General features: G+C 56.7%; 5 protein-coding genes and 1 non-coding gene across 6 annotated transcripts; 4 read left to right on the plus strand and 2 right to left on the minus strand.

Moving 5' to 3' along the window:
• Window positions 1–738: 738 nt before the first annotated feature.
• On the minus strand, window positions 739–1,793 carry CHGG_05735 (uncharacterized protein; the record flags this gene model as incomplete). The annotated part of the gene is made up of 2 exons (XM_001221829.1): window positions 739–1,408; window positions 1,471–1,793. The coding sequence occupies 2 exons, from the start codon at window positions 1,791–1,793 to the stop codon at window positions 739–741; spliced, it is 993 nt and encodes a 330-aa protein (XP_001221830.1).
• Window positions 1,794–2,728: 935 nt separating this feature from the next.
• On the plus strand, window positions 2,729–3,934 carry CHGG_05736 (uncharacterized protein; the record flags this gene model as incomplete). The annotated part of the gene is made up of 3 exons (XM_001221830.1): window positions 2,729–2,793; window positions 2,927–3,233; window positions 3,329–3,934. The coding sequence occupies 3 exons, from the start codon at window positions 2,729–2,731 to the stop codon at window positions 3,932–3,934; spliced, it is 978 nt and encodes a 325-aa protein (XP_001221831.1).
• Window positions 3,935–4,265: 331 nt separating this feature from the next.
• Window positions 4,266–6,412, plus strand: CHGG_05737 (uncharacterized protein; the record flags this gene model as incomplete). Its single annotated transcript, XM_001221831.1, has 2 exons — window positions 4,266–6,019; window positions 6,364–6,412. The coding sequence occupies 2 exons, from the start codon at window positions 4,266–4,268 to the stop codon at window positions 6,410–6,412; spliced, it is 1,803 nt and encodes a 600-aa protein (XP_001221832.1).
• On the minus strand, window positions 6,303–6,374 carry CHGG_11376. The gene has a single exon. It is a non-coding gene; the product is annotated as a tRNA-Gly (tRNA).
• A 915-nt stretch (window positions 6,413–7,327) lies between the features above and the next one.
• On the plus strand, window positions 7,328–9,694 carry CHGG_05738 (uncharacterized protein; the record flags this gene model as incomplete). Its single annotated transcript, XM_001221832.1, has 2 exons — window positions 7,328–7,420; window positions 7,508–9,694. 2 exons carry the CDS (start codon window positions 7,328–7,330, stop codon window positions 9,692–9,694), a joined length of 2,280 nt encoding a protein of 759 aa, XP_001221833.1.
• Window positions 9,695–10,083: 389 nt separating this feature from the next.
• CHGG_05739 (uncharacterized protein) lies at window positions 10,084–11,739 on the plus strand (the record flags this gene model as incomplete). Its single annotated transcript, XM_001221833.1, has 3 exons — window positions 10,084–10,487; window positions 10,617–11,499; window positions 11,563–11,739. 3 exons carry the CDS (start codon window positions 10,084–10,086, stop codon window positions 11,737–11,739), a joined length of 1,464 nt encoding a protein of 487 aa, XP_001221834.1.
• Window positions 11,740–12,209: the final 470 nt, after the last annotated feature.

Consider the following 12,209-nt stretch of genomic DNA (forward strand, 5'->3'; position numbering starts at 1 on the left):
CCGCTGCCTTCCACTTCCATCAAACGGCCGGCAGCCCGCGCGCCACCTTCCCTGGCGGCGCTGCAGCGGGCCTGTTCGAGGCCTCTTTGGGCGCCGCCGCCGAATGGGGGGTCGACGACCGTGGAGGGGGGTGAGGGGGGCGTTGCGGGGTTTGTCTACGCACAGCAGGACGGGGGGGAAACAGCGGTGGGGAGAGGAGCGGGGATGGGGTGTTGTTGTTGTTGTTGTTTACGGAGGGGGAGGTGGAAGAGGTGCTGGCGGCGGCGGGGACGGAGGAGATGAAGGGGTTGTTGAGGAGGACGACGCAGGAGGCGTTGGAGAAGGGCGCGTTTGGGGCGCCGTGGCTGTGGGTGCGGGATGGGCAGGGGAGGGAGGAGCCGTTTTTTGGGAGTGATCGGTGAGTTTGTCGTTTGTCTTAGGGGGAAGAGAGAATTGGGGAAGGGGGAAAGGAGGTAGTGTTCTTATTTGGGTGTGTGCTGACATGTGATAGGTTCCATTTCGTGTACAAGTTCTTGGGTTTGCCGTACACGGATGTCACGCTGTTGCCGGCGGGCGAGACGAAGGTAAGGCTCTAAGGAGTTGCGTTGAGTTGTCCCGGGGTTCGAGGGTTAACGCAAGGTGGGTAAGGATAGCAATAGCCATTTCAATTTGTATATCTCCTGGGTATTATGTCCTTTAACGCCATGCCCAACCCCTTGTTTTACTCCTACACAATATACAATTACTGGCATCCAGACGTCATGTTTTCCCTGCCATCCGCAATCGCCTGGCCTCGTCCTCCCTGAGGGCCTCGCTCCTTGCCAAGAAGTCCTGTCGGGCGGCAAAGGAGTGCTTCGACTTGCCCGCCAGCTCCAGCTCGTCCTTGATACCCTCCCGATCCACGAACCCAGCCCAGTCCATCCTGCTCTTTTCCACTGTGTTCAGTTTCTTGGCATCCGCCTCCTTGGTCTCACGCGCTCGTAAACGATCTGACATGCCCAGGCTCAAGTCCGATCGACGGGAAACGCCTTCGATTGCGACGGGCTCAAACACGGACCGGAAAGCTTTCCGTGGCATACGTTTCTGCGTGGGGGAGGAATCGCCATATGCGGGCGCCGACTCGCCGCCGTTTCCGGCAAGATACAATTTGGCCTCGGCTGAATCACGGGGCACTAGCTTCTCTTCGGTGTGGACTTTGCCGGCGAAGTTGTAGGTTCGTTTTATGCGAATGAGATCGGATTCTTCGGGTTTCTCGATCGCTGGTTTGAATTTTGATGGTGACGAAGGCTCGGCAAGTTCTTCTCTTGGTTGTGTGGTTGCTGATTCTTGCTGATTTCGGCCTCCCGACTTGATGGTCATTTGTGCCCACAACGCATCCACGTCGATTGTAACCGGGCCGCTTGCGACCTCTGCTCGTTTTTCGGCCTTTCTGCAAAAAATAGGGTCAGGTGAGCAAGGTGGCGCATTGCGTTGCAGAGTTGGGCTGCATACTCAACCGCGCGCATGCTACGCGTCTTGATCAACCCTCCCTCACCTCCTTCATCTTCCCCAATCCCTTCATCTTTCCGTTTGGCCTTCTTCCGTCGCCTTTTCCCTTTTTCAATTATAGCCTCGTCCCCGGAGTTCTCGAAACCCGCATCCTTAGCGGCATCAATGGCACCTTCGTGTCTCCGTTTCGACTGGGTCTGCTTCTCGGTTTCGGCCGGCTCGTCATTGTCTGAAGCAGAGGATTCCTCCGTAAGAGCATTGTCGGGCGTAAAGTCGGAGTCTTCATGTGAGACGTAGTCCTCATCATGTAATGGCTCTGTCGACATCTTGAGGCGCGGGGTTGTTTTTGATGAGACTCAATCGAACTTCAAATATTTCTGGGGAGGAAGGTCCCGTGAATGACAAAAAAAGGTGGGTCTTGGCGGTTCGGGAGAAGGCAGGCAGAATGGATGCGAGCGGGTCTCGAGCGGGTCTCGAGCGGGTCTAAGGCGAGGAGTGGAGACTGGTCAACTCCACATGCCCCGCCCCCGCTCGGCTCCGCGTTGTCGGCGCACCACGACAGGGACAACGGAGTCTTGGGAATTTGGTGAGATGGGATCATCAGTTGTGTTGGATAGTCTGTGTATGTGTTCCATTCATTGATGAATCCAAATATATGTTCAAATGAGCCCCAGAACGGGCCCGAAGCTCCTTCTCGGCCCTCTTCTACACCCGCTTCGACAGAGTTTCACAAAGTCACAAAGTTCCTTGAATTACCGGCGGTAAACCCAGTATCCTGGCACGCCCGGATTCGGTCTTCCATGGGGTCAAAAAACCAATTTACCCACGGCCGCCTTCCGGCTGACTTCCGGCCCTACCAACCGGGCTCGCGGGTCCAGAGGGGCTCGCTATGACCCATCAGGCAACCGGAGGCGCCGTTATCCCCGGAGAATGCATCCGATATCCAATGAGATGCCGCTGGTTAAACCATACCTCTTCCCCCGCACCTCGGAGATACGGTGGGTGGGTGTATTACACATGTGCGACGATCACGAGGCGTCGTTGAAGCCCGGTTGAGGCCCGGTCGAAGCCCGACTAGAATCCTGAGTCGGAGGGTCGGACGTCTATAAAAGGGGCCTCGATGGTGCGGCCAGAGTGAAGTCAGAACCAAAAGCAGAGCCAGAGCCAGAGCCAAAGCCAGAGTCAGAGAAGCAAAACACCTTCCCAGCCTTAATATTGTTGCTAGTTCTTCTTGAACCGAGAAACCAAGATCATCATCATCATGTCGTCCACATCCGTTCTTACACCCGAAGAGAAGGAACACTTCCTCACCCACGGGTGGGTCAAGTAAGCCTAGTCTCGGTACCGAACCTTTCTTCACACCTTTAGGGATACTCTACCCTCCCCTTGTTACCCACACACCCTCCCTCCATACCCCTCCCTTTTCCAGACCCATACCCATGTCTGACCCCCACCTCAGGATCTCCAATGCCTTCACGCAGGAACAAGCCGACAAGGTCAACGCCAATGTATGGACCCGCCTGGGCATGGACCCCAACGACCAGTCCACATGGACACGCCTGCGCACCAACATGCCCGGCCACAACAAGTTTGACCCCGCCGACTTTGCGCCGCGCGCCTGGGCTGCCATCTGCGAGCTTTGCGGTGGCGAGGACCGCGTCGACCCGGCCTCGAGGGAATGGCGTGACTCGCTGATTGTCAACCTGGGCGACGAGAAGCACGGCGGCAAGCCAGTCCCGCCACAGGAACTGCCCGAGTGGCATGTGGTACGTGAAACCCGAGGTCTTTCTCTATCCCCCCGCCGCACCCAATGCATCATGAATACCTCCATCCAGGACGAAGATCTAACGTTGCCAAACAGGACGGCGATTTCTTCGTCCACTACCTCGACAGCCGCGAGCAAGCGCTGTTGGTAACGCCACTGTTCACCGACATCGTCTCCAACGGCGGGGCGACGATGATCTGCCCAGAGGCGATCCCCAAGATCGCCAAGCACCTATACGAGCACCCGGAGGGCGTGTCGCCGCGCATGGTGCCGCGCGGGGAGGAAGGGTTCCAGGTGGGCCAGCACAAGGACCTGAGCTTCTTCTGCAACGTGGCCAAGAGCTGCGACAACTTCGTCGAGGCCACGGGCAAGGTCGGCGACGTCTACCTGATGCACCCGCTCATGCTGCACGCGCCCTCAAGTAACGCCCTGCGCAAGGTGCGCATCATCATCAACCCGGCCGTATCGCTCAAGGAGGAGCACTGCTTCGACCGCGCGGATGGGAACTACAGCCTGGTCGAGCAATTCACCCTGCGCGCGCTGGGCAAGGAGAGGCTGAGTGGGTGGAAGGCCACGGGGCCGAGGGAGACGGTCGTCCCGGCGCGGCTGCAGGTGCAGGAGAAGATGAGGCAGGAGGAGCTGAAGAGATTGGCCGAGTTGAAGGCGAAGGAGGAACAGAAAACCGTCAGCGCGACGGCTTAAGTTGGAAGTTGGTGATGTGATGTAGTTAGTACCTGTGTCAAGTTAGTTGTCGACCTACCTAGAATGCCTGCCATATTATTGATCAGTTCAAAACTCTGGCCAATTGACGAAAATATTGATTGAAAGTGTCGTTGGGTTGTGTGTTTGGTCAGCCCGCAAGGTTCCTGAGATGCCAAGCAAGATAGGTCCTTCGATGGTGCGTGAAAGTGGATCGGCCAAGACATGCTTGGCAAGAACAGCTTGAGATAAGTTCGATTTAAACAAGCCGATCCATCCCAAAACTGCACGTCACATCTTCTTGCCGCTCGCCAACATCAAAATAACTCCAAAGATGAGCGACAGCGATAGTGACGATTACCGGGTTGAGGCGCCCAGCCTCGCCCCCGATGACCCCATGCAGGCGTTCGTACCCAAGGCGTTCGGCAAGACAACGAAAGAAGCGAATATCGCGGCGCAGATCGAGCAGACGAGGAGACAGATTGAGAAGCCAGCGCTGCAGAAGCGAAAACAAGCTACTCCTGATAGTGATGATAGCGACTCGGACGGCGACTCGGAATCCGACGATGAGGACGAGGCCGAGAAGTTTCCAGTGACCCACGAGATGGTGCTCAAGACACACGAACGGGCCATCACAAGCATTGCCTTGGACCCTGCCGGGTCGCGCATGATTACCGGCTCCCTCGACGGCAACGTCAACTTCCACGACTTTGCGGCTATGACGCCCACTACGCTGCGAGCCTTCAAGAGCGTCGATCCGTGGGAAACTAAGAAATCAGCAACCTCCGATTCCCACCCGATTCAGCACGTCGAATTCAGCCGCCACTCGGGCAGCGTCTTTCTTTGCGTCACCGCGCACCCCCAAGCAAAGATCATGTCAAGAGATGGCGGCGTGGTGACGGAATTCGTGAAGGGCGACATGTACCTCCGGGACATGAAGAACACCAAGGGGCATGTGGGAGAAATTGCCACGGGAACATGGCACCCCACGGACCAGAACCTGTGCGTAACGGCGGGTTCAGATAGCACGCTGAGGATATGGGACATCAACAACAAGAGGAGCCAGAAAGAGGTGATTACGTTCAAATCCAAGGCCCCAGGGACAGCGGGGCGCACTAGGATGACAGCAGTCGCATGGGGAGCTTCTGCGCAGGGGACCAGCCCTCTCCTAGTAGCTACTGCTCTGGATGGATCGCTGGTCATGTACAACGGCAATGGCCCTTTTACCAGGCCAGCAGGGGAAATCAAGGATGCGCACCAGCCTGGTACTTGGACTGGGGGTGTTGATATCAGCGCCGACGGCCGGATGGTGGTAACCCGCGGCGGCGACGGGCTAATCAAGCTCTGGGACACGCGCAAGTTCAAACAGCCGCTGGTCAAGATCGACCACCCCTCAACCTCGGATCGATACCCGATGACCAATATCAAATACTCCCCCGACTCCCGTTATATCATCACCGGTTCCGCCTCCGGCCACCTCCATATCCTCAACCCCGCCAACCTCCGCCCCGAACACGTCACCCCCATCACCCCCGGGATCCCCCTCATCACCGTCGACTGGCACGCCAAACTCAACCAGATCATCACCGGCTCTGCCAACGCCGAAACCCACGTCCTCTACCACCCCTCCCTTTCCACGCGCGGCGCCCTCGAGGTCATGTCGCGCGCGCCCAAAAAGCGCCACGTCGACGACGACCCATCCTTCACCATGGACCAGAGCCAGCTGGGCTTATCCGGCGACGCCATCATCACGCCGGGCGCCATGTCGGGCTCCCACCACAAGCGCGCTACCGGCGGGGTTTCGGCCTCGGGCCGCACGTCGCGCGACCCCTACCGGCCGCAGCTGCAGCAGATCACCCCCTTCATGCGCAGCCAGCCGGACGAAAAGCACATCGAGGAGAACATCCCGCTCAGCCGCATGCTACACGAGGACCCGCGCGAGGCCCTACTCAAGTATGCCGAGGTGGCCAAAAAGGACCCCGTGTTTACAGGCGCGTGGGCGAAGACGCAGCCGGTTACGCAGTATGCGGATTTGAGTGATGGGGAGGATGGTGGTGGAGAGGGGAGGGAGGCTAAGAGGGTGAAGAGGTGAGAAAGAAAATGATGGGCGGTTGGGGCGATGGCATTTTTGTGGCGTTGGGAGATAACTAGGGCGTTTTGGTTTTAGAATATTATCTCGTCGTTGTTTTGTTTGGGTGGGGGAACTGATACCAGGCATTGAAGCCTTGAAAGGGATCGGCGAAATATGTTCATTTTGTTCAATAACTAGTTGGAGGTGAGCAAACATAACATCAACACGGCAAAGGGGTTTCCCAGGGGTAGGAAAAAGAGGGGGGAAGAGGAAAAAAGAAAACATCGAAGTTATCAACTTTGCGCCAAGAGGGAATCGAACCCCCCCCTCAACCTTGGAAGGGTTGAATCCTAACCACTAGACCATTGGCGCTTTACGGTGCTGCAGGTACCCGTTGGCTTGTTTACTAAGCGCTATCATGGGTAGTGAGACCACGCGAAGAGGAGGTTTTGAGTGGGAAACTTTGCAAAATAATAATTGTGAAAGTTAAATTTACCCTTGGAAGCTCTTACTTAACGTTTGAAGAACTTTTTCGCAGGTTATCGAGCGCGCTTCAACATACAACAATCGCTTTGAAGGTGATCAATTCTATTATTACAGGATCCCAGCGGCGAGCTGCGTCCTATTGGCTGGTTTACGCAGGGCAAATGATTAGGTAATCCGGGCTCAAATTTTCGCGTGCAGTTTGCAGCACAGCCCGGACCAGCATCGCCGCGCCATTCAATCTTGTCGGTTCGCTCTGCCTCAACCTCCATCGATCAAAGGGACCGCGCGCATCAAAAAAATCACCAATCTCCCTGCGACGCATCGAGGCCATCTCGATATCGCCGGCCACAAAACGCGCCAACCCCCCACAATCCATCGGGCAACCACACAACCCCAGCCGTCTTTGACTGTCTTTCACTTTTTTCACTTCGCCGATCCACCCTCTGCTATTTTCCTTCACGTTAACCCCCCACACAGCACGTCGCCATCCCAGGCGCGGCTGAACACCACTCCAAGACCCCAACTTGCGCTCGACCCAGCGACGCGACAAACCCCGTTTGTATCTGCACCCAACCCCAGGTTGCTGTCCACACCCGAACGCCTACATCGATCCTCCCCTGCAGCGCTGCAATCGCTTAATTGCCACCATTGTTTTTTCGACGCGACAGGCTACAGCATTCCGCCCTTCGTTCGTCGGTGCTCCCGCGTCGACCATCCCTACCGGGTCCCACATCCCCTCGATTGCGACTGCTTCGCGCCCTCCAGATATGCCCACATATTCCGTCTCCAAATAAAATAATTGATCACCAGTTGGCATACCCAACGTCACTGCCATCATCATGGCGAGTGTGCAGGTGCCCCCTGCGGTGCAGCACCCGGGCTCGGCCATCCCGGCCGGCATGACCCAGCAGCAGGCGCAGGAAATTTATCTGGTCCGTTCTACACCTTGCCCCAGATTCCCATTTGATGTTGCCTCGGCCCGTCTAGCCTTCTTTCTAACACTCCAGTAGAGATTCCAGCAGATGAAAAAGCAAGGCATTCCCAGCACCGATCCCGAGTTCGTTAAGACCCAGACGATCCTTGCCGCCCTCCAACGTCAGAGCGAATTGCGAAAGCAGCAGATGCAGATGCAACAGCAACAACAACAACAGCAACAGCAGCACGCTAACGCTAATGGTGTTGCCAACGGAGCCCAGCCTGCTCGCACCACCCAGCCGACCAGCATCCAGACCACAATGCCTCCCTCCACAACCTCACTTGGGGCGTCTGCTCTACCAGCAACCCCGGGCGCCCCGACGGCCAACGCGGCCGGCACGCCGGCGCAAAATCAGTCCAGCCATTTCTCTCCGGCCCAGCTCAACTTGCTGTGGACACAGATCAAGGCTTTCAGGATGCTTGGTAAGAATGCGGGCGTACCAGCCCAGATGCAGAAGGCCATTTTTGAGCACAGACAACGGCGTCGCATGTCCTCGGCAAAACAAACCCCACAATCTCCTTCCACAGTCGACAACACCGCCATATCAGAACAGGACAGCGCAAAGCCTGGCACCAACGGAGCAGATGCCCAAGGCGAAGCCGCATCGGTTCCGCAGCCCAAGTCGTTCAAGACAATAAAATCCCCATACGACGGTGGGCTCGTGCGCCAGTCTATCTCGTACATGGACCACGGACGCCGGAAGAACCGCCTGATTATCCCCGGCATCTTCCCGACGGGCATTGACTTTGAGCAGCTGAGGGCCGATCGCGAGAAGATCGTCTTCAACCGTATGAGCGCGAGGTACTCGGAACTGAAGTCGCTCCCGGGCAACCTGGCACACTGGGATGCTTCTCAAGATCACCTTGTGGCTGATGACACAGCGAAGCGGAAAGCCATCATTGAGATGAAGAAGCTGGCTCTGTACTCCAAACAGCGCGCTTTGAGAGACAGAGTCGGAAAGCAGATGATGCACTACGACAACTTAGCTATGACGACGAACAGGGCTGCGTACCGTCGCATGAAGAAGCAGAATGTCAGGGAAGCTCGCGTCACCGAAAAGCTTGAGAAGCAGCAACGTGATGCCCGTGAGAACCGCGAGCGCAAGAAGCACGTCGACTTCCTGCAAGCCGTATACAATCACCGTAACGAGGTGCTCAGCGCGGGGCAGGCACAGCGCGGGAAAACGCAGAGGCTCAGTCGCCACATGTACTCTCACCATTTCAACATCGAGAAAGAAGAGCAAAAGAGGATCGAGAGGACGGCCAAGCAACGTCTGCAGGCGCTCAAAGCCAACGATGAAGAGGCATACCTCAAACTGCTCGACCAGGCCAAGGATACCCGTATTACTCATTTGCTCCGGCAGACCGACGGCTTCTTGCACCAGCTTGCCTCCTCCGTCCGTGCCCAGCAACGACAGGCCGCCGAACGCTATGGCGACGACGCCGAGCTGCCCGAGGAGAGCGAGCCTGAGGAAGAGGATGCGGAAAGCAGCCGCAAGATTGACTACTATGCTGTTGCCCACCGCATCAAGGAAGACGTCACTGAACAAGCCAGTATCCTGGTCGGCGGTACGCTCAAGGAATACCAGATCAAGGGCTTGCAGTGGATGTTGTCGTTGTACAACAATAACCTGAACGGTATTCTCGCTGACGAGATGGGTCTCGGCAAGACGATTCAGACCATCAGTCTGATTACATATCTGATTGAGAGGAAGCATCAACATGGCCCGTACCTGGTTATCGTTCCCCTCAGTACGCTAACCAACTGGAATCTGGAGTTCGACAAGTGGGCGCCGTCGGTTACCAAGGTGGTTTACAAGGGTCCTCCGAACGCCAGAAAGCTCCAGCAAGAGAAGATCCGCCAGGGTAGGTTCCAGGTCTTGCTTACGACGTACGAGTACATCATCAAGGACCGTCCGCTGCTGAGCAAGATCAAGTGGTTCCACATGATCATCGACGAAGGTCACCGCATGAAGAACGCAAACTCGAAGCTGAGCGCCACCATTCAACAGTACTACAGCACCCGGTTCCGCTTGATTCTCACCGGTACCCCGCTGCAGAACAACCTTGCCGAACTGTGGGCCATGCTTAACTTCGTCCTCCCCAATATCTTCAAGTCCGTCAAGACGTTCGATGAGTGGTTCAACACTCCGTTCGCAAACACCGGTGGCCAAGACAAAGATGGAGCTCACAGAAGAAGAGCAGATTCTCGTCATCCGTCGCTTGCATAAGGTGCTGCGGCCGTTCTTGCTGCGTCGTCTCAAGAAGGATGTCGAGAAGGATCTTCCCGACAAAACAGAAAAGGTCATCAAGTGCAAGTTCTCTGCCCTGCAGGCCCGCCTGTACAAGCAAATGGTTACCCACCAAAAGATTGCCGTTAGTGACGGCAGCGGGGGTAAGGCCGGCGCCCGCGGCTTGAGCAACATGATCATGCAGCTGCGGAAGCTCTGCAACCATCCGTTTGTGTTTGACGAGGTCGAGAACCCAGATGAACCCCTCCAACACCAGCAACGATCTCCTTTGGAGAACGGCTGGAAAGTTTGAGCTTCTGGACAGGATTCTCCCCAAATACAAAGCGACGGGCCATCGTGTGTTGATGTTTTTCCAGATGACTGCTATCATGGACATCATGGAAGACTTCCTCCGGTTCCGTGGCATTACATACCTCCGGCTCGACGGTACCACGAAGTCCGAGGACCGATCTGACCTTCTCTACGAGTTCAATCGGCCTGACTCGCCGTATTTCATGTTCCTCCTTTCCACCCGCGCTGGTGGTCTGGGTTTGAACTTGCAGACGGCTGACACTGTCATCATCTACGACTCCGACTGGAATCCTCACCAGGATTTGCAGGCCCAGGATCGCGCCCATCGTATCGGTCAGAAGAACGAAGTGCGCATCCTCCGGCTTATCAGCTCAGCATCCGTCGAAGAGAAGATCCTCGAGCGCGCCAGGTACAAGCTCGACATGGATGGCAAGGTCATTCAGGCCGGTCGTTTCGATAACAAGTCCTCGGAAACAGACACGTGATGCCAGAGGGGTGTCCCCCCCAGGGGAGAGACGTTATGGTTGAGTCACACGAGCAAGAGGAAATGGAAGGCGATAAACTGAACTGATCCTTGCCCCGAACCGACGAGGAGCTCAACGTGTTCCAGAAAGCTGGATGAGGAGAGGGCACGCGATCCCATCTACGGCAGTGCCCCTGGCAGCAAGTGCGTTTCGCGTCTTATGGTTGAGAAGGAGCTGCCAGATATCTACTTGAACGAGGGCAATCCGGTGGTTGAGGAGGAGGAAACCATCTTAGGTCGTGGAGCCCGCGAGCGTACCAAGGTTAAGTACGACGATGGGCTCACGGAAGAGCAATGGCTCATGGCTGTTGACGACGACGACGATTCGCCCGAGGCGGCCGCGGCGCGGAAGGCCGCCCGCAAGCAGAAGCGCGAGATCAACAAACTCAAGCGAAAGGGCATCGCGGGTGCGTCACTGGAGAACTCGCCAGCTGCTAGCCGCGCTAGCACCGAGGAGGTGGAGACGCCGGTTAAGAAGCGCGGCCGCAAGCCGGGGAGCAAGAACCAGGAGAAGCGCAAGGCCGATGAGGGCGACGAGGAGCCCCCGACCAAAAAGCGCCGTGGGCCACAAGGGCGTCCAAAGGCGATCAATGCAAGCGTCCCCGACAGCCGCCTGGCGCCCGACGTGCGCGATAAGCTGCAGAAGAGCCTTCGTCGCATCTTCGACGGGCTGATGAACTTCGAAGTGGATGACGACGAGCCGCAGGAGAATCCCGACGGTGACGAGGATGGCCCGCCAAAGCGTCTCATCATTGGGCCCTTTGTCAAGCTCCCGCCCAAGCGTGACTGGGGTGATTACTACCTTATCATCACCAACCCCATCTGCATGAACGACATCCAGAAGAGGATCAAGAAGGAGGACTACAACAGCTTGGCCGACATGCGGAGAGATATGGACCTGATGGTTGCCAATTGCCGGACGTTCAACGAGGAGAGTAGCGGGATTTGTCAAGATGTTAATCTCATCGAGGTATGCCCGTTGACCCCCCTTACTTGGGTTTGAAACCATGCTAACCACCCACGCGTACAAAAGGCCTTCTTCCGCGCCCGATTCGAGAACGAGCTCGCCGACAACCCGGACCTGCGCGCGCTGGAGGAGCCGTCTGCTGCTTCTGGTACTGCTGGCTCGCGATTAAGACGGCTCGGCCGCGCCCTCAACGGCCGCGACAGATGGGACACCGCAACCCACGCCCAGCGGCCCGCCAACTAGGATCAAGCTGGTCTCTAATTCGGTCAGCGCCAGTGCCAGCGCCCATGCATCCAACGGCGCCAGCAGCCAGGTTAATGGTGGGAGCAGCGGCGCGCAGAGCGACGAGGAGTAAACTCGCAATCGCCGTTGCTAGCTGATCTCGCCATAATTCTATCTAGTTCTAGCTATGGAATGACAGGGAAGACTCGGCGTGGATGTGGCGCGTGGCGGGCTGGTAGATCTGGGGCTCACGGTTCTTTGCTCTCTTTTTGTGTGTGATTGATGTGCAAGCGGCCAGGCTAGGTTAAGGGAGGCGGTTTATGGGTAGGCAAATGGCGTTTGCGTTTTTATTGCTTGGGCTTGGGCCTCTTTTTTTTTTCGATTTTTGTCGTACTGCTTGCTCTATCTGTCTGGGCCAGATGGGCACATAAATGGTAGCCAGGGAGAGGGGGGGGGGGGGGGGGGGGGGGGGTAAAAAAAAAAAAATAATA

This window comes from Chaetomium globosum, genomic scaffold (assembly GCF_000143365.1).
Source record: "Chaetomium globosum CBS 148.51 scaffold_3 genomic scaffold, whole genome shotgun sequence".
Classification (NCBI taxonomy): Eukaryota; Fungi; Ascomycota; class Sordariomycetes; order Sordariales; family Chaetomiaceae; genus Chaetomium; species Chaetomium globosum.